Below are 12,606 nucleotides of genomic sequence, written 5' to 3'. Positions count from 1 at the left end.
TTTCACACTGCTTGTAGGTAGGTTATCATTCGTACTGCCTGGAAATGTGGTGGATGCTTTCAGTTAAGGGATTCAAGAGGGCAGTGAATGATTATTTGATTAGAAATGGTGAGTAGGGATGTGGCAAAAGGCAGGTGATTGACACTAGGTAATAGAACCAGTGCATGTGTGATCAGCCAAAACGTGCCAAAGGAGGCGATAACAATTGTGATAAATGCAGTACCTCATTTTACCTGACTTTCAGATTGAGCTGATAAAAAATACTGGTCAGATTTCTGTACTTGCCACAAATTATTGATTACAAGTAACTAGACTATAGCTGCAGATAAACAGACAAACCATTGGTGTGTAACTCTTTAAAAACTAAAAGTCTTATCCCCTTACAACCTCCTTCTTATACAAGCACGCACTCAGGAAAATAAATACAGAAAATTGATTATTGGTCGAGGTAGAAAAGCTGGAAAATCAGTTCAGTTGTCTTTCATTCCTGATTCCTGTGTTGAAATGGTACTTTAGCTAGTCAAGTTGTAGGTGTTTAGTTGACTTTTCTGAATGCTTTGAATCGTTTGTAAGAGACACACAGTGCATGGTTCATTTGTACAAATGTCTGATTTATCAAATGAAAAGTCACAGCTCCGAATAACTGCTACAGAAAAAGTAACCAGTTTTCTGTGAGGTTAAGTGGAGTTTTTTTAACGGCAGAGAACTGGCACCTTATGCAGGGGAGAACAACTGCACACACTTCTGACTTTTTGTCTCTCCCTCTATGTCTCTGTTTCTGTAACTTATTTCCAGTTTCAACCTGCTCAGTTAGCTCAGAACTAATCAGCATCACTTGTCAACAGCCCCTGGGCTCCTGATCATCTGCATATTGCAGGAGCCCATAGTTACACAAAGAGTTCTTTATAGCTATCAAATTCTTTACTGTGAAATTATCCAGCCATCATGGTAAATCTCTGTTTTATTTTAAACAGTTCTTTCTGATTGCAATTCATTTTTGTTAAGTTTAGAAAAAAGTCACTGAACAACTTATTACAGGGTAGTAACTACTCTGTTTTCTATGCTGAGGTCAGACAACCTGATGAAAATATTAACTCAGGATGTTGTAAATCATATGGTGCACTATTAAAATATTGTAATCAGTGTTGTGACTTGAGCATCCTCTTTTGTTTTCTTCCCCAGCCCAAATATAATTGAAAACACTAACCTTTGCCCGATTATAGTTCTACTGATGTTTGTTTTTTGCTACACAATCCGAGGGGCGATTCTGCACATATAAACTGCACATGTGCGGAAGGTTACATGGTTCCTTGTTTGCACACCATAAAAGTTATGGGTCTCTTTTTGAGAAGAAGATATGAAAAAAGTTCTCTCGGTGGGTTATTAGTCTTTAGAATTCTATTCCACAGAATGCGGTTATTTCAATATAGTAAAGGTTGAGTTGCGCAGATTTTTGTTTGGCAAGGGAATTGACATTTATGGGAACAAGCAAGGCAGTGATGTGAAAGCTACAATCAGATCAGCTGTGGTGTTACTAAATGAGGAGCAGGTTCAGTGGCCAAATAGCCTATTCCTCTTGCTTATCTTGAATGATTATTGGATGCCTTTGATGAAGGGTTATGGAGAGGCAGACAGGAAAATGGAAAATTCAGGCCACAGCTTGAGCAACCGTGATCTTTATTGAAGGACCAAATGGTCTTGAGTCCTGCGTTCAATGCTTTCTTATATATGAACAAATTGGTGTACAGTTGACTGATACCTTTGCTTAATTTGATATTTTATTTGCCCATTTGGTTGAAAATACAATTCATTGCAACCATCCATTTGTTCTAAAGAAACTGCATGCCTTTTGAAGTTGAGTGCAGAGATCATCACACTAAAGCTATGAGGAATGCTATGGTTTGTGAACTGAAGGAAACCTGTCTGAGTTATTGAGCTATCCAATAAGGATGTGCATTGTGTCATACCCCAGACAGTTGCTTCTTTGGCACCAGCTGTTGTTCAGAAGGAAATGTGTGTAATGTCACCTTTTGTTGTAAAACTTTGTTATCTCGAAGGTAACTTAAGTGAAATTCTGGGATTTACATATTAATGAACCGAAGCATTCTAAAAGTTGAAAGACTTAACAACAATCCAGGTTTCTTCAATATATCATTCAGTTAGTAAGTTTTCAGATGACACCAAAATTAGCGGTGCAGTGGACAGCGAAGAGGGTTACCTCAGATTACAACAGGATCTGGTCCAGATGGGCCAATTGGGCTGAGAAGTGGCAGATGGAGTTTAATTCAGATAAATGCGAGGTGCTGCATTTTGGGAAAGCAAATCTTAGCAGGACTTATGCACTTAATGGTAAGGTCCTAGGGAGTGTGGCTGAACAAAGAGACCTTGGAGTGCAGGTTCATAGCTCCTTGAAAGTGGAGTCGCAGGTAGCTAGGACAGTGAAGGCGGCGTTTGGTATGCTTTCCTTTATTAGTCAGAATATTGAGTACAGGAGTTGGGAGGTCATGTTGCGGCTATACAGGACATTGGTTAGGCCACTGTTGGAATATTGCTTGCAATTCTGGTCTCCTTCCTATCAGAAAGATGTTGTGAAACTTGAAAAGGTTCAGAAAGATTTACAAGGATGTTGCCAGGGTTGGAGGATTTGAGCTATAGGCTGGGGCTGTATCTCTAGAGTGTCGGAGGTTGAGGGGTGACCTTTATAGAGGTTTACAAAATTATGAGGGGCTTGGATAGGATAAATAGACAATCTTTTCCCTGGGGTTGGGGAGTCCAGAACTAGAGGGCATAGGTTTAGGGTGAGAGGGGCAAGATATAAAAGAGACCTAAGGGGCAACTTTTTCACGTAGAGGGTGGTACGGGTATGGAATGAGCTGCCAGAGAATGTGGTGGAGGCAGGTACAATTGCAACATTTAAGAGGCATTTGTATGGGTATATGAAAGGAGGGGTTTGGAAGGATATGGGCCGGGTGCTGGCAGGTGGGACTAGATTGGGTTGGGATATCTGGTCGGCATGGACAGGTTGGACATCTCTATGACTCTATGACACTGTAATCTTTTGCTATAAGAGTTGTGTCTTATTCACCACAACTCCCTGATGAAGGAGCAGCATTCCGAAAGCTAGTCCTTCCAAATAAACCTTTTGGACTATAACCTGGTCTTGTGATTTTTAACTATGTCCATCCCACTCCAACATCAGCTCCTCCACATCATGGATAACTCGTTGAAGTTCTGAAATTTCTTTTTTTTTTGTAAAAATGCCCTGTGGAGAAAACAAAAAAAAATACAGCAGCGTTTAAACTGAAAGTTATTGAAGTTGCAGAGAAAACAGCTGTAGCAGCAAGAGAATTGTGTTTCAGAGAAACTTGAGTGACTGGAGAAAGATAGCGAACCAACTTCAGACAATGCTGAAATGAAAGTGTGCCAACAGAAGTAAACCAAGCAAGTGGCCACGATTGGAGAAAAACATTGCTAAGTAGGTACTTGAAAATCATCAAAATGGAAGATGTGTTAGTCATGAAGCCATCCAAATCCATGCACGAAAAAATCAAAGAAGGTGGCATTTCTAATTTTAAGACAAGTACTGGATGGTGCACAAGGATCATGAGAAGACATAACCTAGCACTTCAGAGAACTAAGATTGCATAAAAGCTGAACTAAAAAGTTAAGATTAAAAATCACACTTTAACTTTATCCACCCCCATCCAACACTGACACCTCCAAATCGTAAAAGACAAGGTGTTAGTTTGTAATACGAAATCGGCAGAAGAAAGGCTGCAAGTTATTGCACATTGGAAATCTAGATGAAACTCCTCTGACCCTGGACATGTCGGGGACTGTGAACCAAAAAGGAGAAAAAAATCGTATTGTTGAGAACACTGGCCATGAGAAAAGTAAGTTTACTTTTAGTTCTTTATATGGCTGATGGCACTAAGTTAAAACCGATGCCTGTTTTTAAGAGTGAAACTTTACCAAAGGGGAAATTTCCAAAAGAATTTGTCATCCATATGCATCCAGATGGATGAAGGAAGTTTGGAATTTATGACCCTGTTGGACTACATAAGGAAAAGAGTTTAGTCGTCTGGGACCAGTTTAGTCCCATTTAGTGAAGAATGTTGTTGTTAACGTCCAATCACATAATACTGACATCCTCAGTGAACTTACAAGTGTATTGCAACCAATAGATGTTGGTATCAATATGTCATTTAAGGCCATGAGAACGAAGTAACTGGAAAAAATATATGCGAAAGGAGGCAGTATGCGGGCTCCATCGTTGCCACTGATCTGAGAATGGATTGTTGATTTATGGAAGGAAATGAAAGCTGGCGCTATTTCCAAATCAATCAAGAAATGTGGAATTTCAAATGGATTGGGTGGGACAGAGGAAGATCATCTACGGGATGACATGAAGAAGAAGAAACAGATGATGTTCTACCACTAACTACAGATGATGAAAAGGATCCATACGAAGATATCATTCATCCTGATAGTTATGAAATTTTTATTCAGTGGTGAAGATATTGAACAGTGTGATTTTTGCAGTATTTTAGTACCACCTGTATTTGACATCTTTAATTGAAGATGTAACCTGTACCAGTGATTGTGATTTAAAGCTGTACTATATTTCTACTTCATTTGTATGTATAGATAAAAGCTTACAACTGGTAATACATTTTGTTTCTATTGTCTTTATCCGGTAATTACTGTAATTTGCATTTTTTTCTTTGTTTAGAGATTAACTGGACTTCTGCTAATGATATGGTATGAATTTCAGCTCCTCAAAAGTAGTATCCATGTAATAGTTGACCCCATAAATTAACTTCAAAAAGTAGTCTTTTAAAATTTGATTATTACTTGAGTATATACAGTACAAACCAGTCAGGATGTTATTAAGGTTGTGAAATTTATGCGGAGTGACTTGAGAAGCTAGTTCTTTCTTCATTTAAGGTGTGACTAAAGGTGACTTGGTAAATGTTTTGAATTATGGTAAGGTAAGTAATTCATTTAATGATATTGGTTAGTAGTATACAGCTTTAATGTTCTTAGGTTTGTGGAATTGTTAACCATAACCAGTTGAATTTGAAATACTGATCTGTTTTGGGTCCCATATGAAAGGAAGAATGTGCTGCCATTTGAGGGGATCTAGAGGGGGTTTACAAGAATGATCCAGAGGATGAAGGGTTTGTCACCTGAACGGTTTAGAATTCTTGGGTCTGTAGCTGATGGACTTTAGAAGGATGGGGGTGGACCTGATTGAAACCGAGAAGCCTGGATAAAGTGTACATAGAGAAAATATTTTCGCTAATAGGAGAGACTACGATTTGAGGACACAGGTTCTGAGTGAAGGAGTGACCCTTCGGAACTGAGGTGAAGGGGAATTCCTACAGCTGGAGTGGGTAGTCTGTGGAACTCATTACTGCAGAAGTCTGTGGAGGACAGTCATTGAGTGTATTTACGACAGATAAGTTGTTGATTGGTAAGGGAATTAAGGGTCACAGGTGGTTGGAGGAAAAGCAGGAGAATGGGGTTGAGAAGCAGACTTGATGGGCCAAATGGCCTTATTCTGCTCCTATGTTATAACTATTGAATCAGTCTCTATGTCGCTTTTTAAAGAGATTGTAGTTACTTATTAGGTAAGATAAATTATAAGCAGGAAATTGAGATTAGAAAGAATTTACGACATGTTCACACAACATGGAAACAGACACTTCAGTCCAACTAGTCCATGCCAAACATAATCCCAAACTAAACTAGTCCCACCTGCCTGCTCCTGGTCCATGTCCCTCCAAACCTTTCCTGTTCATGTTTTTATCCAAATGTCTTTTAAAAATTGTAATTATGCTCACATCAGAAAGTTCATTCCACATGTGAACTACCCTCTGTGTAAAACAAATTTGCCCCTCATTTCTGTTTTAAATCTCTCCCTTCTCTCACCTTAGTGTGCCCCCAGTCTTGTAATTTCCCATCCTAGGGGAAAAAAACTACCATTAACTATAACCCGCATTGCTTTATAAACTTCTATTAAGTCGCCTCTCAACTTCCTACGCTCCAGTAAAACACGTCCCAGCCTTTCTTTATAACTCTAACCTTCCATACCTGGCAACATCTGAACCCTCTCCAGCTTAATATCCTTCCTATAACTGGGCAATCAGAATTGGACATAGTATTCCAGAAGAGGCTTCACCAATGTCCTGTACAGGCTCAACATGACTTCCCATCTTCTATAATCGAAGGACTAAGCAATGAAAGCAAGCATACCAAATGCCTTTTTAACTTCAAGGACTTATCTATCTGTACTCCTAGATCCCTCTGTTCTACAATACAACCCAAGGCTCTACCATTAATTGTATAAGCCCAACTATTCCCTGATGAAGGGCTTATGCCCAAAACGTCGATTCTCCTGTTCCTCGGATGCTGCCTGACCTGCTGTGTTTTCTACAATACAACCCAAGGCTCTACCATTAATTGTATAAGCCCAACTATTCCTGATGAAGGGCTTATGCCCAAAACGTCGATTCTCCTGTTCCTCGGATGCTGCCTGACCTGCTGTGTTTTTCCAGCACCACACTCTCAGCATCTGCAGTCCTCACTTTTCCCTAAGCCCAACTCTTGTTTGTTGTACCAAAACACAGGACCTCATTTATCCAGATTGAACTCCCATCGGCCATTTTTCAACCCATTGATCCAATTGATCATGATCCCTTTGTCATCTTAGAAAACCTTCTTCACTGTCTACTATGCCACCAATTTTGGTGTCATCTGCAAACTTATTAACCATGTCTTCCATGTTCTCATCCAGATCATTTACATAAATGACAAACCATACAGGACCCAGAACCGATCCCTGTGGAACACCATATATGCTGTTTATTAAGACTTAAAAATATAAGAAATAAGAGTGGGCCATTTGGCCCTTTTGAGACTGCTCTGCCATTCAGTATGATCATGGCTGATCATCTTGTCCCAGCTTTCTTCCTATACTCCTTGTATCCTTTAGCCCTAAGCGCTACATCTAACTCTCCTTTTTGAAAGTTTTCAGTGTTTTGGAATCAATGGCCTACTCCATAATCTTGGTATGTGACTCCTGGTTGTGGACTCCCATGTTATTGGGAACATTGTTCTTGCATTTACTATGTGTAATCCTGTAAGAATATTGTAGGTTTTTGAGTACACCACCAACGCACCCACACCCTCCTCTCAACTGGATATTGTTATTGCTGTTGTTTATATTTATATTGCTTAGTAGTTGCAAACCTCAAATCTTTCTGAAATAATTGAAAATGTGTATACTACAATGATGTCTGACTACTGACTACTTACGGGGAGAAAGCAGGGGAATTAGGTTGAGAAATTTGTCAGCCATATTTGAAGGGCAGAGCAGACTTGATGGACTATATGGCCTAATTTATGCTCCTTTGTCTTATGGACATTGAGAGCTTTTTTTCCTTTTTTAGTAATGTTACAAACAAACGTTTGTTGCTGTTAGAATAACAGCATGAATTCATAAATACAGTTTAACCTGTCACACGTTTTGAATTCAACTGAACCAAATAAATCAGTTTCAAGCTCCTCTCTTGCAATTGAGCATAGAAATCCATGCCAAAACTCCAGTGCACTACCAAGGGATGACTTGACTATTAAACCAAACCCCCGAGCCCAATCTGCTCTCAGTGGGCTTTAAAAAGATTCCTGAGTACTAATTTGAAGAAGAATAGAGTAGTTAGCTCAGCGTCCTAGTGCATCAATAGCCTCAATCAAAAGTACAAATGTTGATTATCTGGAAGGTATCAAGTTGCTGTTTGTATAATCTTGCTGTGTGCAAATTAGCTGTCGCATTTCCTATATTCTTGCGATTGAAGATTACTTTGTAGGCTGTTAAAGTGTTTTGTGATGCCTGCTGATCATTAAAGGTTCAAGTTATATCAAAGTATTTTCTTTTTTAGTATGTATATCTTTAATTTTTATTTAAACATACACAGCTGGATTATTGGTGAATAATTCCTTTACAACTGAGGACGCGCTTCAACTTACCATGTATCTTGTACTTTGTTAAAATTTTCAATGGCAGGATTGCAGTGAAGAGGACGAATACAGCAGTGATGAGGAGGAGGAGGATGAGGAAGAGGAAGAGCAAGATGACAGTGATGAAGCAGAAGAAGAAGATGATATTATGTTGCCAGGAATGGATGGTAAAGAGGAGGTAGGCATGGTCTTAAAGATGCTTAATGTGCACGTCTGAACTTCAGTAGGCTGACTTTCTAGCATTTAAATATGTATTAATAAATTGTTTTATGTTGTGGTATTGTATGGTGACAAAGTAGGACATTTGTTTCCCTGTCACTTGTCATACATCTTGCTGCTTTAGAAGTCATTGGCCTTGCTGAGCATGACACAGTACTACTGATACTGCTGTCTTCAGTGCCTTTGGCCAATGAGTATTTTTTTGCTTTATTTGGAACTATGTTTAAACAAATGATTTTAGCACCAGGGAGGTAATTTGCATTGAGGGCCTCACTACTGCAAATCATATGAAATGTATTAAAATGTATTAAATTATTTAATTAACTTATGACGCTGTACAAACATGAAATGTTTTCCTGTCATGAAATGCTGTTGTGCCAAAAGACAAAGAACTGTTGAAAACTCTTTCGTATTTCATTTAAGTGGACCATTCCTAAGTAACATCAAGTTCAGGGCCAGTCATAGAGTCATAGTGCATTTTCATTTGAGATTATTTTCTCATCATGCCCTTGTCATGTTAGTGCAGTAGTATGTGACATTGTAGCATGACATAACTAATTTGGTTGGAGAGTAAAGGACCTTTGTTAAGTACTCTTTACACATGTAAAGCTGCTAACTTAATTGTTTGAAATACTATATCTTCCATCAGATCACACGTTAAGGGCAAGTATACACCAAAACAGGTCTGCCCAGAACATAAGTGCCACTTAATTTACTGTGCAAAGGCAGTTGAAAACTTTGTTTATTGAATCACTTTTGATTCCTAGCCTGGCTCTGACAGCGGCACAACGGCTGTTGTGGCCCTGATCCGTGGGAAGCAACTGATAGTGGCGAATGCTGGAGACTCCCGGTGTGTGGTTTCGGAGAATGGCAAGGCAATTGACATGTCCTATGACCACAAACCAGAAGATGAAGTAGAACTGGCCAGAATCAAGAATGCTGGCGGAAAGGTTACTTTGGATGGGAGAGTCAATGGAGGGTTGAACCTTTCTCGAGCAATAGGTAATCAACTTTGTTTCTCCTGACAGATTTGTTGTTCCAAGCTTTATATTGACTCAAACATTGACTTACTATATAATATCTTGAAAGCCTCTTAGGTTAAACGTACAAACTTAAATTTCTCTTTCTTGTTTCTGTATATCTCCTTGGAATGGAAATTAATTTTTCTGTGCCAGGTTACAGATTTGGAAATAAGGATTTTACTTGCTGCCTGTTGAGCAGTTGACCATTATAATTTTTAACCCACTTTTAAAGCTTTGACTTGAAAGGCAGGCCATCCCATCAAAGATAAAAATTGTCTCAGTCTGTTGAATCATGGCTAACCTTCCATGCATATGAGTAGTTGTGGTTGAGATCCCCAAATATTGGGGCTGGGCAAATGCATCACAAAAGAGGGAAGAACCTTATCAAAATCTCAAACATTAAAAAGCACAACAAAACTCAATGTAACTTGAAATTTCCTGTTCATTTTTTAATTATTTTGCATTATTAGCCCCCCCCCCAACGCTGCCAGTCTAAAATGGAGTTGAAAGTTATTCTCTTGCTTATGGTATTTTTAAAATTGCGTGCCCTATTTAATAAACTAGGTGCTGAAATGACTCTGTGATCACCTGAATTGATGCATGGCTTTGAGTTTGTTCATTAAAGAAACACTGATTTTTTTCTAATCAGCATGGAGAATTTGCCTCTTGGCTGTCAATCTTTATTTCTGGAACTTGTGCATTAGAGACCTGTATTTCCAGCATGTTAAAATCTTTCTAATTCAAGGCTTGTTAGATGGTTTGTAATTAGTGACACTGATGCTTGTGAGAAAGTGTCTCCTCCTAATAGGAACATCAAGTGATTTTAATGTATGCTGGGCCTGAAATCCTGTCTCCAAAATTAACAAGTGTTGTTTACTGAAGTGTTGCTTTGTGACTGTTGTTACAGGTGATCATTTCTACAAGAGGAATAAGAACCTTCCTCCAGAGGAACAGATGATCTCGGCCCTACCTGACCTCAAAGTGTTGACATTAAATGAAGACCATGATTTCATGGTAATTGCATGTGACGGTATATGGTAAGTAATTATTAGATTTGAGTTTATGAAGTTCTCTCATTTGTTGGAACTAATGAGAGGAGCTGAAGTGTAAAATCCTCTAAAGCAGACTTTGACAAAGCTTTTGGTCACTCCTAGTATATCTTCTGTCTCAAAAGCTTTGAATGTCTTGGGGCATTCTGCTATAGTAAAGATGCTTTATAATTGCATTTTGCTGAGATTTACTCAGCATATTCTCATCACCAAATTACTTCCTTCTACTGATGTGGCATTGCCCAACTTCACTCCAGTGCAAACTTAGTGCCTGTAATCCTTTACACACTTTTGCCACTCAAGTCTTTACAATAACTCATCTTCTGTCTTCACAAGCCTTCACTAGATCTCTTTCTTCATATTTAAGTTTAAAATATTTATCTTGGACTAAATTCCTCCATGACCACCTAGGTCATTCTACACTATCAGCTCTATGACCTTGTTCAAATTTATTTATTTTTATTGGCAGTAGAGCCTTCAGTCAGATCTCTTAGTTGTTGGTATACGCTTCTCTTGACCTCTTCACCTCTCCATAGTTGTTTGTTTTAAGTTTTGAATGAACAACTGAAAGAAGATACAAGCAGAGAATGCTGGAGAAACTCAACAGGTGTGGCAGCATCTGTGGAAAGAGAAATAGTTAACGTTTCAAGTCTAGTACATTGTCTTTCTCTTCACAAATGCTGCCAGACCTCCTGAGTTTCTCCAGTATTCTGTTTAAAATTTCCAGCATCTACAGTGTTTTGCCTTTAATTGAAATATAATGCCACTACTACAGATCACAATTCTGTTATGTGCAATGAGGCTATGCCTACCTCGAGATTATTGAATTGCTACGTCCCTTGCTGGCAGAAACAAAAATTTACCTAATTCTTCTGTCTGCATGATAAATAAAGTTAGCATTATTCAATGCATTATATATTGGAATGTTCCACCAACCTCCACAGACATCCCACACCTCTGATGAATAAGTGCTTCCAGCCTGTGGCTGTATCAAAGTTCAATGTTGTTTGAACACTGTCATGGCTATCGATGAGATTTAGTTGGCCAATGACTAGCTTAGGGCCATCACACCTGAAGGCAGCTAATGCTTTTGATCTATAGTCACTTCTTGAGCTATTGTGGGGTGATGGTAATATCTGTACATCTGAACCAGAAGACCCACATTCAAGTCCTGCTTGCTCCAGAGCTGTGTAATAACATGCCTGAACAGGTCTGATTAGAAAAATCTATAACAGTATACAAGATTGGATCTTCTGGTGCAGTGGTAGTGATTTGGCAAGTCTGTTCAAGTTCTACATGCTCCAGCAGTGTGTAAGACAACAGCTTTGCATGGGATGATTAGAAAATATCTGTGATTTTTTTTTTAGTGATTCTTATTCAACTGTATGTTTTTTGTTTGAAATTTACTTTGGTAGTTATTCCAATTAATTACTGACAGCACTCAACTGTCCAAGTCAATATTGCTTCCATTAAGTAGTGTATGTGCTGGATAACAATATTTATTGCATTTCAATACTTTGCTTTTTCTAAACTTGCAATAATAACGATGTCATTACTAATTGTTATTAGGAGCAAGGCTGTGATCCAACGGGTAATCGCAATAGCTATTAGTAGCACATAAATGGATTTAATCATAAATCAGTTCTGATCAACCAGTGGGTAGAGTCATATTGATCTTAATCTCCTTTGATTCAACAAAGTCCATACTGAATTAATTGATTTGGGTTTGTGTCACAATTAACTCCATACGGAAAAGAGCAGAAGTTTTAAGATTCTTGGCTGCTGTCCAATGGCCCTGCTGCAAAATGAAAATTGAATGAACCTATTATTTGCTTTGACCCTGTTCATGATCGGATTTCCGCTTTGCTTAATTATTTGTGGAAGTTAGACCCTTTAAAATTAAGCACAAATCTTGGCCAACACTCCAGTACAATATGGCAAGGAAAGATGGTCCGTGACTTACAAATATCCAACTTATGAAAGCTCATACTTGTGAATGAGATATGCTACTATTTTAGGGATCCGGCACGCGAACGTTTGATCGTACTTACAAACTGATATTTTATACAATGCTGCACTGTGTACTGACATGCATACAGATCGATTTGCGAATATACTTGGGAACAGAGTTCATAACCCATGGACTGCCTGTACCATGTTAACATTAGTGCCAGTCGTCAAGTGAGAGTTTCGATCTCAACTGTCTGTTAAGTTGGACTTTCAAGTTCTTCTACATCTTTTTTGCTAAATAGAAGGAAAAGTAATTCTGGTATCCTGTCAAACTCCATTCCTGC

The 12,606-nt window shown here is 38.6% G+C and overlaps 1 protein-coding gene across 1 annotated transcript in view; it reads left to right on the top strand.

Annotated features, from left to right (window-relative positions):
• Positions 1-12,606, top strand: part of ppm1g (protein phosphatase, Mg2+/Mn2+ dependent, 1G) — a 46,003-nt gene that overhangs the window by 28,588 nt on the left and 4,809 nt on the right. Inside the window, exons 6-8 of the mRNA XM_043695359.1 lie at positions 8,069-8,200; positions 9,009-9,243; positions 10,171-10,300. Of these exons, the coding sequence (XP_043551294.1) occupies positions 8,069-8,200; positions 9,009-9,243; positions 10,171-10,300 (497 nt within the window). The remainder of the gene's footprint in view (positions 1-8,068; positions 8,201-9,008; positions 9,244-10,170; positions 10,301-12,606) is intronic.

Source organism: Chiloscyllium plagiosum, chromosome 9 (genome assembly GCF_004010195.1).
Source record: "Chiloscyllium plagiosum isolate BGI_BamShark_2017 chromosome 9, ASM401019v2, whole genome shotgun sequence".
NCBI lineage: Eukaryota > Metazoa > Chordata > Chondrichthyes > Orectolobiformes > Hemiscylliidae > Chiloscyllium > Chiloscyllium plagiosum.
This window is presented reverse-complemented; position numbering and strand designations above follow the sequence as displayed.